This window comes from Scardinius erythrophthalmus, assembly GCF_964197995.2.
Source record: "Scardinius erythrophthalmus genome assembly, chromosome: 22".
NCBI lineage: Eukaryota > Metazoa > Chordata > Actinopteri > Cypriniformes > Leuciscidae > Scardinius > Scardinius erythrophthalmus.
In genome coordinates, this window is record NC_138242.1 from 16,007,788 (window position 1) to 16,030,903 (window position 23,116).

The following is a 23,116-nucleotide window of genomic DNA, read 5'->3' on the forward strand; positions in this document are numbered from 1 at the left end:
TTTTAACTATTTTATTTTTGTGATGAAGCATAGTGTTAATTTTGTAATCAAAAAATAAACAAAAATGATCTGAGATTGCTAAATCATTTATTTCATTTAAATTTACATTAATGCCGTGTGAAATTATGAGATCTAGCGTATGTCCTTTATTATGTGTAGGTCCATTGACATGTTGTGTAAGATTAAAAGTATTTAAAACCTCTAAGAACTCAACTGCTTTACGATCACCTTTGTTATCGACATGGATATTGAAATCACCCACAATCAGGATTTTATCATAGTTGGTAACACAGAGAGTTAAAAGTTCAGAAAAATCCGATATAAAGCACGTTTGCTTAGGTGGTCGATATATTATTACAACTAAACATTTAATTTCTAGTATTTCTATTGCTAGATATTCAAAAGTAGTAAAATCATCGAAAACAATCTCTTTACAGGGCAATGACTGCAAAACTATAGCGGCTACTCCACCACCCCTCTTGCCACAGCGAGCCTTTTGCAAGAATGTATAAGCTGGTGGGCATGCCTCAATAAGGGATATAGCCCCATTCTGATCAAGCCATGTTTCAGTTAAAAACATACAATTTAAACTGTTTTCCGATAAAATATCATAAATAAGAGAGGTTTTCCCTGTGATTGATCTTACATTAAAAAGTGCCATCTTTATTCTTCCTTCATTTATCAAAGAAGCCTCACATATGTTATTCAAATCCTTTCTCACCATCAATAAATTCGATTTTCTCCGATGATTATTTCGTCTATTTATATTATTCCTTGAGGAGACAACAACTTCAATGTTGTTGATCTGCTTGCATCCCTGTTCTAAAATCAGTGGTTTCAAACTAGTATAACTTCTTACAGGGATGCTGCATACTTGTCACACTTTGTCCAATGCTGCTTTGATGTTTCTCGACAAAAATTGTGCTCCAGTCCTGCTGGGATGTATACCATCAGCACGATAAAAACGCGCTCTCTCCCAAAAGAGATCCCAATTGTTAATGAAACCCAAGTTCTGCTTCTTACATAAGGATTCCAACCAGTTATTAAATGCAAATAGTCTGCTGTAGTATTCATTACCTCTTCTATATGTTGGGAGTGGTCCGGAGATTAAAATCCTTGTTCCAGGCGATGTGTAGCGGACAGCTTCCAGCAGTTCATTAAAATCCTTTTTTAAAATTTCTGATTGTCGGAGTCTAATGTTATTCACACCAGCATGCAGAACAACTTTGTCCACTTTTTTGTCAGGGTTTAAGATCGCTGGGATTTGGGTAGCAATGTGAAGTACCTGAGCTCCAGGAAAGCAATGTTTTTGCACAGTAGTGTGATTTATCTGAACTTCAAGATGTCTAATGATAGAGTCGCCAATGATAAGCGTTTTACCGGGTGAAGAAGGAGACGACATAGTTGTGGCAACTGGAGATCTGAGTGCCTCAAATCGATTGCTGATAGTGAGATCAAACTTCGGGATCGTTGAGGCCAATGTCCTGGCTCTAGACTGGGATTTTCTGCGCTGATATGGCCAAGGTCCATTATACGACGGAGCAGGTGTAAAACAAATTTGACCCGTCTTTATCCGAGGTGCATTCCTCTCATGAGTGAACATCCCCAGTGTTGGTGTTGACGGTGTAGATGCTGAAGGTGCTTCGAAGCGGTTCTCCCGTGAAGTATCCATGACCCGGGAAGATTCCAACAAAGTTTTCCGTTCACATAACTGTGAATGTTTCTCCAGTAGCCCCTGTATTCGTGATTCTAAGGCCGAAAGTTCATCCTCAATTGAGCGTGCCTCAAGATCTCTTTGATCGATTGAGCAAAACTCCGTTTCGCAATGCTGCCACGTCAATGCTGTCGCCATGACAGTATTTTAGTAGATAATCTGAGGGTTATTATGAGAAAAAATGGGAAAATTATGAGAAAAAATGGGGTGCGTTTCCCATACAACGATGTAACTCCTACCAGTCAAGTCACCTTTATTTATATAGCTCGTTTTACAATACAGATTGTTTCAAAGCAGCTTTACAGAGATAACAGGAAAATAATGCAACAAAGTTTGTTTCTGCTGTACAGCAGATCTACAGAAACTAACCAACTAGTCACGACTGTTTCAAAAATAGTAAGGACATGGTTGCACCTCTATCGTTGGAACCACATTGGTTCAACAATATAGGACTGTTGTTAATGACGTCACACGCAGGAAGAGGAGTAATACTTCTTCTAATGCATCTTTTCGAGATCTCAGAGATGCTGTTGTAACGAACATGGCACCTAATGACTGCTTCACTCGTTTTGTTCCATGTCATTTTGCTTTATTTGATGTTTGATTTATTGAGGTTTCCCTCATACTTCATGTTAGCTTGCTTATTGTTGCCAAGAGCATTATCTATTTAAATCTACGTCATTTAACTACGCTTCTAACCGCAGCTCAAGAGCTGTAGTTCCAACCACGCAAGTTTGCGATGCTGTTTGCAAACTTTTATTGGAATTATGGTTGAACTATGTTGGTAACGACAGAACTTGCGACTATAGTTGGATAACAATGGTTTCGGGAAACGCGTCCCTGTTTGTTAAAGCTGGCATCACACATCAGCGTTTCCAGGTCCAAACTCTCAAAAGCAAAAACCAACAGTGCTAATACAGTATATTTGTGGTATGCTGTAGTACTACTGAAATCTTCTTTTCTCCATATCGAAATCTCAGGTGGCCAGACAGTGATTGGACTTATGAATCATTCAATTGTGTCCAGGACACAGAGAGACCTGAAACTGTAGTGTACACCATGCATTTTTAAAAACGTAACTTAAAGATGTGCTGTTCATGAAAAGTGCTCATAAATGGATGTTGAGATAGTATTCTCAGTAGAGACTTGGACCCAGAAAAAGTATTTGATACGTCACGACTTGATATAAGATTGTTTCAAAAGTTCAAAAGAACAGCATTTATTTGAAAAGGACTTTTTTCTGTAACATTATAAATGTCTTTACTGTCAATTTAATGCATCCTCGCTGAATAAAAGCATATTCATTCATTTAATAATTAATCAAATTAATTAAACGCCTTCAGTTCCACTGATCTTTTGAGTGGTAAATATCCAGTGAGGTTGAACGGGCACAGATCAATGCCGGGAACCAAAATGGTATTAATTGATCTCATCTATGTTACATTTCAATGCCGAGTGAACACCCCCCACCACCCCGCCAAGGACAGCGCATGCAAAATTACAAAAGCCAATGTATTTGTTGTCATCTCGTTTAGTGCCAAATAGCTTGCAGATAGCAAGTCATTGTCGAGGGCTCGGTTAGAGGTTGGCATTCGCCCCCGCAGACATTTATGAATCAATTTTTCCTTCCATAAAAGAGGGGCTTTAACTCTTTCAAAGGAAATACATTATGTCATAACGTCAGTGATGGTGAGAGATGCTCTTTCAGGCTATTCAGAATCGACAGCCCCCCAAACCCGATCTTAAACAACCCACACTTTGTGATCTTTCGTCTATTTATCATCTCATTCACTATCACGCGGTTAAACCAATTTGAATTACAAAGCGCACTGTAAACGTCCCACTTGCTTTTGTGCCATCTAAAAGGCATGATGAACTGAAACAGGCCATAAATGTGTTGCGTTATCACAAAATAGAGTGCATGATATTATCTGAATTATCTATTGATCCAACCAATCCAACTGAAAGATGTTTAGTGATGTATTGATCTTCTCCATTGGGATCTAAAATATGACTGAGATTGAAGCCACTGTAAATACAAATCATTAAGTCTGATGCAGTGACCTCTTTGAAACACATTAAACTGTATTGGCACAAAGCTTATGATTTGATTCATAATTTTGCTTAGGGCACATAACACACTTTAATTTTTAAGCACCGCTGATGTATTGTTGACCACAGGATCAATCAAAGTTAAAACCCATGGAAGACAATAGATTGCATTTGTGCTACAGAGAGTTTAAAGTTTAAAGCCCTGGCCACATGACTGACAGGTCACATATAACACAATTGTAAATCCTGTCAATAATCAACCAATTGTGTTCAAATTGTTGGGTTATTGATTTTGTTAATGTGGCAATTGAAACCAGGGAAATAGACACAGGCGATGTTTGGAATAGAGTACTTGTCCACTGCATATGGCACTGAACACATAGAATGGAATACTGCACATATTGTTATTTTTTTTAGTATTATGTAATGATAAAAATGTCAAACAGTAGTGATAAACTGTAGTGGCTAACTTGAGGGTAATCCATGTATAATATTTATAAATTGTGGGATGGAATTTTGAATATAGCTGTATCAGCCGAAATTGGAAATATTAAATAGTGCACGCTTATATCTGCTATTTTTACATTAAAATTACTTTTACAGTAATCTTCACTTAAACTTAAATTTTATAAACAACTATTTTTTTTAAATTTGATAATTAAAATATGTAACATTGCTAAATGTAATCTTTAACAAATATCACAGATTTTTTTATTTTTTCATACTATACATTATAATGTTGTGATGCCTACATTCACTTAGCATTTTAGTGTTTTATTTTCTATTTATTTAGATTTATTTATTATTTATTAAAATTATGTAGAATTTCAATATATTTCAATAAGCCATTTATCGTTTATCAATATATTTATCAGCCACTTCATTGAAATAAATATCAGCCAGAATTTTAATAATAACAAAAACATGCATATGGAAGTTCGACTCAAGTGCACTACATTGTGGGATACATTATTTCATTGTTCTATGTTATGTATACTGCATATTTTGACAGACGTAGCCTATCCGGGTAATCCATGTATACTGAGGATTGTACACTATAGCCATTATACATACTTTATGCTGCAAAAACAATATCAGTATAGTATTCTGAACATGGCAGTGTGACGAAATGATATAGAGAAGTCAGGGATGAATAAAATTCAAAGCAGACATTGACAGATATAATGTGATAAATATACTGTATAAGCATGTCCTCTTAATGGACATGCAGCGAAATCCTAACCTATTTCTACAATATATACTGTAAATCTATCTGGTGTCAATCTAAAGCCCCATAAATCTGAATGACACAGCTTCACCGCTTCTTAATCTAAACCTCCTTGTGGACAGAAGAACTCCAAAAAAACCGCACTAAACTCTCAATCAAACAGGAAGGCGCTCTTTCAACAAAAGCTCAATAAGAGGAAGCTTTCAGTGCCCAACAGCAGAAAAATTTGTTCAGAACTGCATTAGTTATAGAAAATATAAAAACATGAGGATGAATCAATGTATCCGAGAACCATAGAGGGGGAGAAACCGAGGTGAAGACAAAAATAGAGAAAAGGGAGAAAAGAAGAAAACAGAATTAAAGCAAGGGGCAGAAGAAAGGGCATTTATTTTATTAAAAGAGTGATAGAAACTCAAAGAATCCATCTGTAAGAAAGGACGGATAAAAAAAGGCAAAAGAAAAAAAAAAAGGACAGGGTGTTGATTTTGCGTGATCTGAAGATTAACACACAAACGGCCACATCTGTTGAAGAAGCCTTTCCTCTCTCTCATCCTCAGGCAATGTCAACTCGATTACCGCAGGGTTGAAAGAGACAAAGATCCATCCACATGACTCCTCATCCTTTTAGGCCCATCTGCAAAGCCAGGATGTGAGGCCAACCCTGCCTGAAGAAAATCAAACCCTTTTAGAGCGAAGACAGAAAAATGCCAGGGTCGCCATGCTATTCACTGACGCCGAGCTCTTCCTAAATTACCTTAAGCATATTTGTGGCAAATAGGATTCCGCCTTCTGACCTCCAACATTGTCCGTCTTCAGCGTAAGGTCTCTCCTTATTTCGCCGTTTTTGTGAGGCATCTCTCTAAGTGCATCTCTCTACGTGTTCTGTTCGGCTCTCATGTGGCGGTTTAACACTCTCGCTCTGACTTTTTGTGAATAAGAATATTAATAGCTATTAGCTCACAATCGGGGGAAAGAAAATGAGGGACATATTTTTCATTATTTTTTTAACTCGTCAGAGTAGAATCCTGTAAACTTCTTTGTACTTGGAAGTAAAAGCTCATTCATCTTGTATTCTCGGGCGTAGTCTGTATACTTGCAGCACGTTTGCTTGTCTTTGTTGTGTAAAAGTCACAGCTTGCAGACTAGAAACAAAACCTAAAATAATGGTAATAATAAAAATGACATATTTTGTTTGGTATTCTCCTTCTTATTACAGTCCAATTCTATGTTTTCCACATTGTTCCTTTTAAAAATGGGCAATTTTCTGCTTGCAACCTCAAAATGTCTGTATCCCCATACTACTTATTTCCGTAAAAATATTAGTTTCCACGTTTGTCATTTCTTGCAAGCGTGTCATTTCTGTCATTGTTTATAGCGTTTACATAGAAATGCAAGTGGAGGTTTATGGGAGCCTGTGGGGGTGACAACAAGAACTCTGTGGATGGTGTTAGCAAGACGCCAGATGCAGACAATGTCAAGGCCAGCACATCGCCCACTGACCCTACGGCTGTATAGCCACACTAGTGTCCATTCCTCCCCCTAACACAGACATCTTTCAAAGGCGTCTACATACAAATACGAGTCAAATAAAATCTACCTTTTAGTACAGTATGTACACTACCATTCAAAAGTTTGGGGTCAGTAAGATTTTTTTCTTTTATTTATTTAGCAAGGATGCATTAAATTGATCAAAAGTGACAGTAAGGACACAATTATATATTACAAAAGATTTCTATTTCAAATAAATGCTGTTCTTTTGAACTTTATATTCATCAAAGAATCCTGAAAAAATGTATCACGGTTTTCACAAAAAAAATATTAAGCAGCACAACTGTTATCAATATTTAAAGGATCATGTGACACAGTGATGATGCTAAAAATTCAGCTTTGCCATCACATAAATAAAATATATTTTTGAATATAATCAAATAGAAAACTTTTATTTGAAATCAATGATATTTCACAACATAACTTTTTTTACTGTATTTATGTAGCCACGTGGCTACTATTTGACATCGATACTATAGGGAAAAACTGCCATATAGATATTTTGGTAACACTAAGGTTCATTAGTTGACATTAGTTAAAGTATTAACTAACATGAACTAACAATGAGAAATACATTTGTTACTGTATTTATTAATACTTTGTCAATGTTAGTTATTAAAAATACAGCTGTTCATTATTTGTTCATGTTAGTTCACAGTGCATTAACTAATGTTAACAAATACAACCTTTGATTTTAATAACGTATTAGTAAATGTTGAAATTAATATTAACTAAGATTAATAAATACTGAAGAAGAATTGTTCATTCTTAGTTCATGTTAACTAAGGTAGTTAAAAGTCAGCAGGAACAAGTAAAATTATGCGTTGCATTAAAGTTACATGCCACTGTTCTGTTTACCCTAAGGGGGTTATCGCTGCGTTCCTTCCACTTATCCATGCTAAGCTGCATGTATGGGTGGGAGTTCTTGCCCAAAACAGAACTATTCTGCCAATCCAAAATGTATGCTAATTGACATTGTCTATCATCTTTGACAATAGTGGTCCTGACAGAAATATCTTAATTTGTGTTCAATGGAAGAAAGAAAGTCATACAGGTTTAGAACGACATGAGGGTGATGACCGAAGTTACATTTTTGGGTCACTATACCTTGAAAATCTTGCTCACCATTTACTTTCATAGTATGGAAAAGAGCAGCGTGAACATCCTACTAAAAATCTCCTTTTGTGTTCTACAGAAAGTAAGTCATAGAGGTTTTGAAAGACATTAGGGTTAATAATTTTCATTTCTGGGTGAACTACTCCTTCCACTAAAATGCACAAGAAGGTAAGGCAGTGTGGGGTTTCGAATGGAACATCTAAATAAATGTATTGATGTTCAGCAAATCCTGAAAAAAACAATATTGTAAACCTCAATTGCCTGTTAGTCTCACACTTCCTCCTCTCGTATTCATTTTCGCATCTACCCAATGAGTCTCTCATCTCATTCCTCATCTCATCCTAAGCAGTCATCTCGTTCTCTCCCAGGTCACTCGGCAGCATCAATAGACATCATCATAAACACAAGCAATCGGAGCGCGAGCGTGGCGAATCTCTCCAACTCCCCCTACGCAAGGTCATCCTCCAACCTGTCTTAGCACAAAATGAAGGTTGCAGGGAAAGACTGGAGCTTTGAAGCTCTAGAACTCCATCATGTTAGAAGAGCGGCACCCTCAGTTTCTGTTCCACATATTTAAATATGACAGGAAGGATGCCTTGAAAAAAAAATCACATTATAACTTCTGTGGATTGCCGGACGGAAACACTAGCATTCCTCTACCCCCTCATATATACGCAGTCACTCCTGGCTCTCATCTCCTCAATCTTTGGTTTCAAAGGGATGGTATAAGGCAGAAGGACAGGGGGTTATGCATTAGTACTGGTCAGTGCTCAAAGAGACTCCATCATAAATAATAAAGGGTCTGTGAAGGACATCCAGACTCTAGTTACCGGCTACGCGCTGCGCTTCGCATTGTACCAGACAAACACAAGATTGTCATTTTTCATCCAACGATGACCACCCTCTCTACCCGTATGATTAGCTGACGGCTTCAATTATCCCACGCGATGGAAGCAACTTACATTTCGGGAATGTTTGTGAGGGAACGTTCGTCCAGACTTGCTGTACTGTTTGTGTCATTCTTTTTACTTTCAGAATAATAAAGCATAGCATATGGAATAAGCATATCATTATTTTTCTTTAAATCATTTCTAGACTGATTGGGTTTTTTTAGTCAGAAAGGAAAAACTTTACATCACCCAGATGAAAGATGAATTAGGACTATTTCCCAGTCTGAGGTCAGTAACATTTAAAAATATTAATAATAATAATACTTTAATTCAGTAATGATGCATTCATTTAATCAAAAGTGACAGCAATGTTACAAAAGATTTCTATTTTAAAGAATACATTAAATAATCCTTAAAAAATCTGGTTTCCACTATTTAGCAGCACAACTGTTTTCAAGATTGATAATAACAGGAAATTTTTCTTGAGCAGCAAATCAGCATATTATAATGATTTCTGAATGATCATGTGACACTGAAGACTGGAGTAATGATGCTGAAAATTTAGCATTGCCATCACAAGAATAAATTACAGTTTGATATATTGTAATAGAAAAACTTCTTTAAATAGTTTTTACTGTATTTTTATCAAATAAATGTTGCATTGGTCAGCATATTTTATAAAAAAAAAAAAAAATCTTCATACATATATATATATATATATATATCTTAACAACTCCAAACTTTTGAACAGTAGCATACATGCTGGTTTGAGCTAGGTTCAGTACTGGTTCCAATGCCATTGAACCAGCATATCCAATATCAACCTTGTCAACCAACATGTTCTTTCATGGTCTCTGATCAAGGATCAATAACAAGAAGCTTGTTGCAAATGTTCTTTTTCTAAAGAAAAAAACTTTTTTTGTAATATTGCGAAGAGAAAAAAAAGTGAAGGAAGAAATTGCTAGGAAAATGTTAAATTTAATTACAAAAATGCATCATTCTTAACTGTGTAACAAAAAAAAAAAGTGAAATCTTAAAAAGTTAAGAAGCCTATAGTACTGACACCAGCATACCATCATCTCAAAACACATTTCTGATGTGAAAGAATATAAGGGAAAGGGAATAATTCCAGCTCATAATAGTTTATGTGACCATGTTTTGCGTTATAGACTATGAAATATAAACAACGCCCAAAAATTTAATTCAACTAGACACAGAAACTCCACAAGATGCTGAGAGGCAGTTTGGAGATTAACTTTGAGCACGAAACAAGAAACATTCACTTCAATCATCAAATACTTGTGGAACAACCCAAAATATCTTCAATAACAGCCCTCTGTCCAATTGAGCAGAAAATCCCTTCCTCCATCCTTTACAAACTTTAGATGGAAGTGCCAATTAATTTCCGCTGTCCTCGCTGACCCTACCAGCAATGTTTCTAAAACAAAAGTGGACCCAGGACCGCTCCTGCCCAACCCCTGCTATCCCCCCCCCAGAATAGCATCTTATCTGTAGCCGCTGGCGGTACAGACGCATTAGCGAGTGGATTACACATGCTTGGTAGGCATGCATTAGGGAGATGGGGGCAGATCCCAGCTCAAAGCAGCCAACTAAAGGCCCAAGCCTGCCCTATAATGAGATCTAACTCCTGAGGAGAGGCACTCGGGGCTAGTGCGCTCTATTTAAAAAGGACCAGCCTCATTTAAAAGACTGTGTCTGTGTCACTTTATTACTTAACCTGAGCGAGGCACATCAAGGCCCTTTTGCATTAGCACCGAACCCCCTCCGCACTATTTTAAGCTAAGCTGATTACACAAACATAATGTGTGTGTGTTTTTTTTATTTGGGAGGCCTTAGAGGGAGTATAAGAGGCTAATGTCTATGTGCACGCACATATATGTGTACAAATGAGGCCGAAAAAAGGACTAGGACAAGCTACTAATGTGTTTTGCTTGTGGCTATCAATTAAAATACACTAATTTATGGCTCCAGGTTGACTTTTAGACACTCAGAGTTACTTTTAAATGACGATTGGTTGTCAAAAAACATCACCTCAGCTTAAAGTACAATTTCCCGACTCAAAATGTTGCGCGTTCCAGTTGAATGGTACATTCTTCTCTTAAAGAACACCGCATTGAGTCATAAACCTTCTCCCCCTTCTCTTGTCTACAACAGATACATTTTCCTCTCAAACTCCCCCTCAATTACACAAATCAATACACATTTCTTTTATCTTTTCGTGCCTTTTTTCCCCTCCCATTCTCCCCGCTGAAGGTGACCCCTGGGCTGGAACGTGTCCTCCATTTCGGCGGAATCGGTATAAGTGCTGGCCATTTGGCGTGGACGTTAAGTGTATGAAATGAGTGGCCCTGTCTCTCTCTGGTCCTCTCCTCATGACAGGCTGATGATAGAAGCGTCACATCCTGGGCCCGAATAAAATGCAAACTGACAAGAGACAAGGCTTTGGTGGCTGAATATAATGCCGGATTGTGCCTCCGAGTGCCTTATTATCTTGTCTTGGGATGCTGGAGAGGAGGCGGGTCTTTTAGAAAAGAGTAGACAGCCACTGTACACACACACACACAACCCATCTCACAAGTAAGAGCGAAAAAACAGGAGTTTGGCCTCCTAACCACTGCTTTTGCAGCTAATGTACCTTACAATAAATAGGGACGGGGTTGTTGTGGATGTTTGCGTGTGATAGCTGGAGTGAAACCTGGAGAAATTAGCTTTTTAAAAAGCGGGGAGGTCGAAAAACATTGGGAGTTGAAAGTGAGAGGGAGATGAAGGAGAAAGATGTTATTCTGGAGTCGACGGCCTTAAATATAGCCATAATCCCATTCCGAACGACACAAAAGGGGGTTAAAGTGGACTGTATAAACACACGGTTGAGAATTAATCTGCTTCTTTTATCATAAAACACCACCTGAGCAGGCCAGATGAATCGGTCAACGATTTTAAAACGCAAAAAGAGCTGGATCATAAAACATTTTAGAACCATTTTTCTCTTTTTTTGTACTTGTTTTTGAGTGGACAATGTTTTAACAAAAAAGGGCCGTCATTTAAAAGTACCTGTTTTATATATACAGTCAAACCAAAAATTATTCAGACACCAGATATTAGGGCTGCACAATATAGCGAAATTATCGAAATATCGCAAATGTATGTATCGTGATATGCATATCAAAAGACATGATCATGAACAGAAGACAAAGAGTAAATCACTCACTGCTCTTGGCTGAATAACTTGTGTAGCTTTAATAAGAATCAGTATATATTTAATTCATATAGTGAAAACTAAGCAGTGTTTTATTTTTACATTTGATTATTCAGTTTCTGTTGTTAAATAACCCTAATGTAGGATAACCTGAAACCCTAAACCCCGTGGTTTACACTGATGTTAAAATAACACTTCTTATGCTACAGTAAAACACTGATGTTCACTTTCCGAAGTTGTAGGGATGTTTTCTTGTCACAAAAGGATTGTGAAACACGCATGTAGGTTATATAATTTTAAATATATTTTAAAGATAATTTAAGTTTATTTTACACACTTTAAGCATTATCGTATCGCGTATCGATATCATATATCATTTGATATCCAGATATCATTTTGGATATTTTTTTACTAGTGGGTGCAGGACACTATAGTTAATTTATGTAAGTGAGGATATCAAAATAAAGTAAACTGACATATTATACCCAAAAATTCTTCATACAGTGGACTACCAGTAAAATCTATAAAAATTTGGGACCAAAAATTATTCAGACACTTTGATCTGAGCATGTTTTGCTTAGGTGTTTTTTCTTTAATTGCTGATGCAACCTTTTTACACCACAGACTGAACAAAATTAAGCTTTGCTTTAATTGGTTGACCTAAATTGGTATTATCTAATTGTGTACTTAAATTTAACAGCTGACCGCTATTCAACCTAACTCATTTGTGAGACAGTCTAACAGAAGGATGGCCAAAACCAGTGAAAAATCAACTGATTTGATAACTCTGAGTTATTGTCATATTTTATAACCGTTTTTGAAACTATAGCGAATAAACTGTGATAATGTGAGAAATGCTGAAGGTGAATTTGGGTTTGACTGACTGTATATATAAAACACATTTATTTTACCATCACCTCTTAGTAGTGTAGAATAAAACACAATTCCATTTATTTCCATAAAAGTCAAAGGATTTGTTCAATCATCTATTTCACTCACTCTATTGTACTCAAAACAAACTCCCATCATGCTTGCATTGGGAGCTTTGGTGAAATTAACATCTTGATAAAACCCACAGAATGTTCCCATCATATTCTCCATCTTTTCTCTCTGTGGCCCTTTATACTCCTGTAGAATTTTTAAAGAAAATGTCAAGGCCAGTCTTTTGTCGGCCGTCACACGTATGTGTTTGTGTGGAAATTAGACTGCACATTTGTCCATACATGCACAAGTGATTCTTTGATGTGGCCTTTTATGCTGAATTTTTCATTGAAAACATCTAGGCGGCATTCTTGTTATCACCTACACTCAATCGGTGTTGAAAATCAGCCAAGGAAAGGTATGAAAATAAGCTATTTAATTTCCTCATCCTTTTGGTCTGATCTTTTTAAACAGACAATGCAAAAGTTCACTCAATGCCGCTGTGCTCGGGCGTATCAATTGAGTTGTTAGACATATGTATTTCATTTCTATGACCTTTAAACATACAGAACCTCCTCAGAGGTCAGCAGTGGATGATTTAATCTAACAATGTCTAGCAAAAGAAAATAAATCACTTCAGCATGAATTGGCATATGGAGAAAATACAGCCTCTTGAAATGTTCAATATGAAGCTTTAAAAATTGAGGTCCATCCAGCATGTCAATGCAGATAATGTAGATCCACTACAAATCAAGCTTGGTGTATTTTTTTATTTCATACCACACAACATGGTTAAATTATTATTATTAATATAAATATAAAAAATGTATATATATATAAAGTTTTTATTTTTTATTTTTCAGTGGTGTAACGGTAAACAAACATGACAGTTTTGAAGTCACGGTTCGGTACGGGCTATTTATTTTTAGATATAATAATCAATACTCAAAAAACAAAAACAAAAAAACAGGTTTTGCATTAACTTCTAAATCTAATTATAAAGTTAATTTCTACTCCAATTCCTTTTTTTGAAATATAATCATTCACACAGTGGCTGTCATAATATGACAAATTTATTTAAACGTACATTAAATAATCAAGACATTAGTAACAGGTTAAGTAAATATTATGAATAAGCTAATAAAGTGCAAATACCAAATGCTCCTCTCTAGAGTTCATTTCTCAGTCGAACTAAAATGCTGTCAACACCAAATGCCTGAGGTAAATGTAATGCTGCGTGAGAAATTATTCTCAAGCTGTTTTATTGATATCTTTCCTCAGTTGAAGCACTGGTTGAGAGATGTAAAAATATTAGGTCTGGACAACGATTAATTGCATCCAAAATAAAAGTTTGTGTTGACATAATATACTGTATGTGTGTGAACTGTGTATAATTATTTAGTAAATATAAATACACACACATGCATTTATATATTTAAGAAAAATGTGTTATTTATGTATAAAATATTTATATTTATATATAATATAAATTATATATAAATATATACAGTATATACATGCAAATATTTCTCAAATATATACATACATGTGTGTGTATTTATATATACTAAATAATTATACACAGTACACACATTTATTATGTAAACACATACTTTTATTTCGGATGCGATTAATCATTGCCCAGCCCTAAAAAATATCGATCGATTTTCTTCTGCGCTTTTTACTGGTACGCCCCCTTCTGGATTGGAGTGTGGATTGCCTGTGACTGACTGTATTCATCGTGAACCGAACCAAACTGAACCGTGACGTCCGTAGCGTACAATATATATATATATATATATATATATATATATATATATATATATATATATATATATATATATATATATATATATATATATATATATATATTTTTTTTTACATTTTATTATTTTAATAATAATTAAATTTATTGGCAAAAAGTCATTTTACATATAATAACAAATACAAAAAAAGACAATTTATTAAACAAATTAAACGTACCAAAGCACACCAAAGTTCAAATAAAAAAAATAAAAAAAATAAAAAAAAACGATATCAACTGCACTTCTTTTTCCTGTTATTTCCCATCTCTCCTTCTCAATTCTTTCTGTAACCAAACTACAATGACCTTTCAGACATTTCACTGATGGACAACTGTGCCCAAGGACAAATTCAGCCGTGCCCGTTTGCCCCGAGCAGCCCCCTGGCACTGCCCACGGCCCCTGCCTGGTGTACCTCTCACGGGGCAAGAAAAGAGCAAGGGATGCTCCATTTGGTGGCCTTAAAAAGAAAGGGTCATATTTTTAAAATAATGTTAAACCTAGGCTGACGACATGCTAAAAAATGAGAAATGTATTAATTCAGTAAAAAAAGGTCTGAAAAAGAATGCGCCTACATCAAATTGTTTGTGCGTATGTCTAAGCGTGCAAAAAAAAGTGAGATTTTACAAAAAGGAATAGATTGACAGATAGACAATGAGCTGTAAAGCTGGGCGTAAAGAGAAAAAGCAACAAGCAAACAAAAGCAGGTTTGATGCTTATTAAAGAAAATTGTAACACTGGCATTATGAAACAGTAACTGGGCTTTTCTTGCCTTGGGATATTCTAAAAAATTCATCAGACTGACAGCGGGAACCACAAGACTGATCAGGGCCTGACAGAGAGGTTCGGACGGGGATCAGACACAAACGCCCCCCCCCCCCCCCCCCGCCAACACCCCCCACCCCAACTCCCCAAATCAAATCAGCAAGAAGACCCGCCGTGGTGACACACCATCACCGTGGTGACAGCCTACACTTCGCCCGCCCGCAGTCCCGCTCTCAAATCCATTCTCTCCAAAAAATTCTGTCTACCGCGTTCTAAACTATGCGCCCCGCGCAAACACGCACATACACTCTTGTTATGTGCGTTTGGTGCACATAAGGGGGTAGCCGATGTTTGATGTATAATTCATCTCAAAACACCAAGCAATACTCTTTATTCTGTTCTTTTAATGTCTAATGTAACACAGCTTCAGTGATAGCTCAAACCGGACTGTAATGAGGACCGAGTACCTGAGCCAGTTCATCAAAAGCAAGGTTATTATAGAATAAAAAAATAAAAAAACGATGTGAATTCAGCTTCATAATTCATCATTATGACTTCAAAAAATAAATAAATAATACTCATTTAAACCTGAAATAATTTTTCTGCATTAAATATATTTATTGCAATAATCAACAAATGCAACATTCTGATAAAACGTTAATTATTTTTTAAACAAATAACTTAACAAAATTGAAAATTATATATTTCTTTAACAACCTACAGAGGATATGGTTTTGATTTTAATGTATAAAAAGTCCTCTGATTGCATTAAAAGTTTTTTTTCTAATCAGGTAAGTGGCAGGGGGTCCAAATCTATTGTCATTAATGTAATTCTGTCAGTTCTAACATAGAGAGCAATAGAAAAGCTCCCTACGGGCATCAGTCAGTCTAACTGTGAACACAGACAAGAGGGAGATGCAGTCACAGCTACTGAATATCAAAGCTAAAGCACAAAATCCACCTTGCTGACTTTACATCGTATCAACTAAAATAAAATAAAAAGCTTTAGAAATATTAATGTGTATAATTGCCAGGAATTACATAGATGATTGCAAGTAACAGCAGAACACGTTCAAGGCTGAGTGCAAAACACTTCTATAGCCTGTAAGTGTTCTGAGGAGGTCACTTTACTGGCTGGATGTTCAATAAAGAAGTTATTTTTTTGCTCGTTTTTATGCATGTGCCCTTTTAAATTTATTTGAAATATTTTAATGCATCTTTGAGAACATGTTGACTCACTTTCATTAATGTAATTTTCATATATTTCACATATTGCAAATGTTTTAGTAGTGGAGTGCACGTCCGCACTTGTGCTTCTTTGTTTCGTCATTAAAAGTGCATTCATCAGTAAGAATAAATTGTTTGTAATGAATTCAGAATTATTCACGCAAATTAAATATACAAGCACAACAGAAAATGTCTTTATTTCTTTAAGGTAGAAGATTATAGAGCAGAAAAGGACAGACACACGCAAGAAAAAACAAAAAGTTATGAAATTCCTGTGTGGTGCATGTTACTTTAGGAAATGAAAAATAAGGGTGAATGTCTTAAATTAATTTTTTTTAAAGGTGATGTTTGGAGTATATAAGCTCAATAGCAGGAATTCAAACTGAGAAAATTGTAGGTTAATTCAGAATGGTTTAAGTGTTTCTGACTTCTATTCAAATTGAAAAATTAAAATCTGTCTGAAAGAAGCCAGCAGCAAGGTTACACGAGTCTTAAAAAGTATCATTAATGTTTCAAAATTGGCAATCACATCAATGCACGCTCAATCCAAAGGGCTGGAAACCTGTCTTTTCACACACTACATCACTGCTGAGCAGTGGAAGGATCCTAAAGGCTTTTTTTCTGAGCAAATATCCTGACTGCAAGGTACATCAAATTTTAACATAATACAGAAGAGCACACTATTTTAGGATGTTAATTATATCCAACATGTTAAGATTTTTAAAATATATTTTATCAGCGCTCATCAAATATACCAAAATTCGATAAAGTATGCTCAGAACTCAGAAAAGATAATGCATAATTAAAAAGCCTGTTTAAAGTTTAAAATAATTTTCTATTTTTTTTTATTAAACTTCATCTAGCATATTAACAATTTTAAACTTCTGAAATATTATTGCACTGAAACAGATCTTTTCATATAAGTATACATATCCATAATAAATATGAATAGTAATAATTATATAGTAATTCAATATTAGTAAGAAAATAATAATATTCACTTTCGATTTATTATTATTATCATCATTATTATTATAACAACAACATCACTCTTGAATGTATGCAGAGTCTTTTAAAGAGAGTCAGGGTATAAGTTGCTGCTCCTTAGATCTGAAGGCCGTGGAGCCACAACAATCACATTTCTCTCCCTCAGGCCTCTTCACTTTCTCTCATTTTATCTTCAGCCTAAGCCGAGGAGATCTCAAATGTGAAGAAATGTCACCCTGTATGACAGATGAGTGTGTGCGCGTGTACATTATACGTCTCCTGTTGCCTATTTGCCCCAGATTCTGTCACATTTTTCTGCTTTATGAACGCCAACAAAAAAACTGGTCCCCACATACCGCATGGCTGCACCCCACCAGCGTCACAGGAAAAGGACACTTCCTCCACAAGCTTTCCACAGTGGAAATTTGACAGATCGGCCGGTAAAACGCATTATGAAATATCAACTATTCAAATACAGAGAAAACTTGAAGAACAACTTCATTTAGACTTTCTAAACATTTACACTCAATAGAAACAATATATTACAAACAAACTTAAATCTAAGGAATTATGAGACGTAATTCGAGGTCATTTCAAAATGAGTAAGAGACACACAATACACTTGAACCACAACTTTCACCTGCTCTGTTCCAGCGCTTTCTACCACAACATCTCGCAGACACAAACAAACAAACACACTCGTCGGTGTTAAGTTCCCCCCGCACATGACCCCGGGGTGTCAGTCACAATAACAAGGACAATGATGGCTGGGACTCACCATACATCTTCTCTTCCGAGTCTGTGTCAGCTGACAGGAGCAAGGGCTCATCGTTGAGCTCGCTGTCCGGGCTGGCCGCTTTGTCGTCATCCCGCAGCTCGCAGGCGTCCATATCGGCACGCAGGGGGAGCAGCGGTTTGCTCAGCTGCCCTGTGATCATCGGATCCTGGAGGAAGGATCAGGTCGGGAGGACAATGACGGGGGGAAAAGGCAAAAGAAGTGATGTTAGCTTTGGCACGCACTGGTTCACTCTCACTGGGTCTCACGCACACACATGTCCGTTCATTCCCTCGCTTTCTGTCTCTCTCTCTTTGCTTTCTGAAACTCGCCACCTCTTCTAATACTCTCAATGGTAGCGCTTGCTCTCTCTCTTTCTTTTTTTTTTTTTTGACGGTACTCTGGCTGTTGCTGCTGGTTGTAGCGCTGAAGAGCTCTTGTGGATGGCAGAAATTTGAAAAGATTTTGGTTAAAAATGCTCCACTTGTCAAATGACTCATTTTCACGAGTATCACCCAAGAGCCATCAGCATTAAAATAGAACACTTAAGTTACATATAAATGTGGCACATTTGTTAAGCAAAAAAAGTGTTTTGTTTTAATTAACAAAACTTTTTGCACTTAACAGTAAGAATGCAAATAAGAGTATGCAAATATACATACTGTACATACATATATATTTGAGACTTCATTGAGAATGTAATGGCCTACTTCAGTCAACTTTGATTTACATATTCTCTTAATATTCACAGATTGTTCTCACCCAATCCGTTTGTTGATTGGAAGAGTAATTTTGTGATGTTTTATTTTAAGAATTAACCCTAGAGTTCTTTTGAAGAACTTTTCGTTAAATACACACAATAAATAAAATAAAGATATCTGAATAACAATTAAGGTCACACTTTAGTTTAGGGTCCAATTCTCACTATTAACAGTTACTTTTGCCTCAATAAACTCCTAACTGATGCTTATTAATAGTTAGTAAGGTAGTTGTTAAGTTTAGATATGGGTAAGATTAAGGGATGTAGAGGTCATGCAGAATAAGGCATTAATATGTGCTTTATAAGTACTAATAAACAGCCAATACACTAGTAATATTAATGCTAATAAGCAACTAGTTAATAGCGACAATTGAACCCTAAACTAAAATGTTAACAAAATTAAATACAATTTAAGTAAAGAGTTCATTAAATAAATAGAATAATTAAAGTTTAAATCAATAGACAGAAGCGAGAAAAAGTTATATGACAACATGAAACTTACCAGAAAGGTGCTTCCAGATGAAAGAGAAAAATATTCAAATGTTTTACGCTCCAATAATCTTACTTTGCTAAAATCCAAGAGCAGTTAGAGCTTGCCAGAGTGTGATGCGAGATCAGTCAGTGCATGCTTGTCACAAAGCCCAAAAACCAGTGTGGATAACGCAAATACATCAAGTACTGCTGGCGCAAGCTTGGGATTGCCTCTGGAGACTTGCTCGAGATGTCACCTCCACTCACTCTCTCTCTCTCTCTCTCTCTCTCTCTCTCTCTCTCTCTCTCTCTCTCTCTCTCTCTCTCTCGTGCGCTTCAGAAGTACCTCCCCCCACACCTTCTGATGGTGAGACGCACAAACAAATGTGTAGACATGGGGAGGGCAAAAAAAAGCTGCTTTTCTCTTTTCACGCTCCCTTATTTATAGAGTCGTTTCTGTCCAAATGAGTGCGAGATGGGGGCCAGATGACCAGTTCGGATCAAGCCTTGCGGGGAACGGAGGAAATCAAGCGCCATCACGGGACTCCTGCCCCCCTTAATTCTGCCCCACCTCAGGAGGGTCGATGAATGGCAGCCCGTGGGGCTTCTGTTAATGTGCTTATCAGACGGAGTGCATGAGAGTTTGATATGACACATGATAATCTATGAAAATGTTAATCAATAGGAATAGTTTAAGCTGTCATTTGCGGTCCGGACCGCTTGGTCAATACTCATATGCTTTGCAACAATGTCTCTTGTCATCGCTTCACTGGAGTGTTTTTTTTTTTTTTAGTGCACTTATGCACAAGCGACTCACCAACGCATCGATGTGCCCCTCTATCTCGGAACGCTGCTGAACGAGGGAGCCTCTAATGCTGCATTCATTTAAGTCACAACATCCATCCATCCCTCCCTCCTCCCATCCCTTCTTTCCCCTTTGAGCTGCCTGATAGGTCCAGTGGAGGGCAAAATTAATACCTAATTGAATTGTGAAGTCATCAAAATAATCAATACTTTTTTATTATTTATTCTTTACAGTCTGTTGACTGAACGAGAGCTGTGAGAAGCAGAGAGAGAGAGAGAGAGAGAGAGAGGGTGAGAGGAGAGGGGGGACAGGCCTGAGAGGATGCAATACAATGTAATTTTCACCACGGGCTGCTGAAGAAGAGAGGGCACAATAAAACAGAAGGAAAATTACAAGAAAAAAAATGAGGGAAGAGAAAATGGGAATTTTTCCACAAGTTATAACCAGATTTTGGCATTTTTTGAAGAAAGTGCTTGTTTTCACCACGGTTGGTTGCCAGGGTGCTTATGCAGTTGCTAAGGTGTGTAAGATCTAGATGCTTGGTAAGGTTCTTGGTCATCGCAAGTTGCTCATTTTATTATTTTGTAGTAATTCAATATGCATTACCATTCAAAAGTAAGTTTTTTAAAGAAATTTATATTTTTTAGTGCTGGGAAACGATTAATCGTGATTAATCCAAAATAAAAGTTTGTGTTTACATAATATATGTGTGTGTGCTGTGTATAATTATTTTGTATATATAAATACACACACACATGCATGTATATATTTGAGAAAAAAAATATGAATATGTATATATAATATAAATTATGCATATATATATAGATATATACATGCAAATATTTCTTAAATATTTAGAAAGGACACACAACTTGTTTCTATTCATCAAAGAATACTGAAAAAAATGCACCACTGTTTTCACAAAAATATGACTGCTTTTAACATTGATAATAATATAACTTTTCCCTGAGCACCAAATCAACATATTAGGATCATTTCTAAAGGATCATGTGACACTGAAGACTGGAGAAACGGCTGCTAAAAATTATATTTTTTAAAATATTTTTAACAGCTATTTTTAAATTGTAATAGTATTTCACAATACTTCTGTTTTTACTGTATTTTTTTTTTATCAAAAGCCTTGGTGAGCATAATAGATTTCTTTCGAAAACATTTTAAAATTCTTACCAAACTTTTGAACAGTAGTGTAATTTTACATTTAGTCTTTTAAACATTTATTTTAAATATGTATTACTGTTTGTGTCCATTATTTGCTGGTGCCAGAACAAGTCTAACACTGCTTTGTTTTTTGTTTTTTTTATATAATAAAATAATCAATGTAAAGTTATAGCATCTACCTCAAAGTCTCGCCTTCTCTTGCTCTCTCCTTTTTTCTCGCTCTCTCTCTCACAGTTAATTACACTAATGAAACAGGGGCTCCCATGGCAGTTCTTCATGCCAAAGAGCATATGTGAAGGGACCTGGGGAGTGTGTGCGCGTGTCAGTGTGTGTGTACTGTATGCGTGTGTGATTGGGATCGCCTTACTCCCTCTCGGCCACACAGGAGGAGAAACAAGAAAAAGCACTCGAGCCCCTCTCCCTCTCTTTCTCCTTTGCCTACTCTGAGGGTCATTTCTGACCCTTTTCCTCATAAGATATCCATGCTAATTGCTAATGGCCTTAGCTGCCAGGGCCTCTGCCGTCCCCCGGGGCCACAAAAAGGGTCTTAGAATGGTCCAAGACCCCTGAATAGTCTTCTGATCACACATGCCATTTGCTTAGCAATGTTTTCCCTATATCTTCCTTCTCTGTTTCCTCATTCACATAATTATATAAAAAGATATAATTTTTAACAATTTTTAATAACACTCCACTTAAAGCCTTTATATAATGCATTAAAAAAGTATGCATTAATTATGCTTTGTAATGCCCCTTATGCAAATAGTTGTAACCACAGTTTTAATACAATATAATAGTTGTTACACCTTTAAAACGCATGACAAACAACCAGTTTCACATGTAACAAGGAATCAGCAAATATTATAATGAATTTTAACTTTGGTTACAATTATTTATGAAAAGATATAATGCATTATAACATACATTATGAAAAACCATATAAGTTAAGTGTTACCAATTGTCTCATTTGTTTTAAACAATCAATATAAAGTATACATTATGGCCTGGTTTCACAGACAGGGCTTAGATTAAGCCATGATTAAAGCCTTAGTTAAATTAGGACATTTAAGTAGCTTTTCTAAACGTGCCTTGGAAGAAAACATTACTTGTCTTTTACTAACTACATCTTGACAAAACGATGGCACTGACATATCTTAAGATATGTCAGTACAAGATGCTTTCAGTCAATACAGCTCAAACATATTATTTTACTCTTGGACTAGACTACAGCCTTGTCTGTGAAACCAGGCAAAAGTATTATTATATTACTTTCATGCTGTAATATTAAGCACTAAGACCCAGTAGGATCCTCAAAGGGCAGTTGTGCAGATTCTTATGCATACCTATATATTAAAGATATAAGTGAGCAATAATCACAATAAATAAAATTATGCCTAACCAATCAAATGAAATTGTTATATGAATCTTGTACAACTTGATTTTTGTTTAGGAGGATTTTAAGGAGAATCTGTGTAAGCAGTCACAAATCCTTTGAGCTCTTGTTTAAACTCAGTTTCCTTCAGAACCGGCTTTTGCAGACCTTTTTACAGACCTTTGTGTTAAAGGTCTGTCTCCCCCATAGGGCTGGAAACATATCACCTCTCTTTCTGTAAGCTAAAGGAATCCTTCAGAGACAGTATCAGGGACCTTAAAAGACAC

At 36.1% G+C, this 23,116-nt stretch overlaps 1 protein-coding gene across 1 annotated transcript in view; it reads right to left on the reverse strand.

The window, feature by feature from the left end:
- Positions 1-18,584, reverse strand: part of pou6f2 (POU class 6 homeobox 2) — a 115,546-nt gene extending 96,962 nt beyond the window's left edge. Inside the window, exon 1 of the mRNA XM_081352606.1 lies at positions 18,246-18,584. Coding sequence (XP_081208732.1) covers positions 18,246-18,405 — 160 coding nt within the window. The 5' untranslated portion in view covers positions 18,406-18,584. The remainder of the gene's footprint in view (positions 1-18,245) is intronic.
- Positions 18,585-23,116: the final 4,532 nt, after the last annotated feature.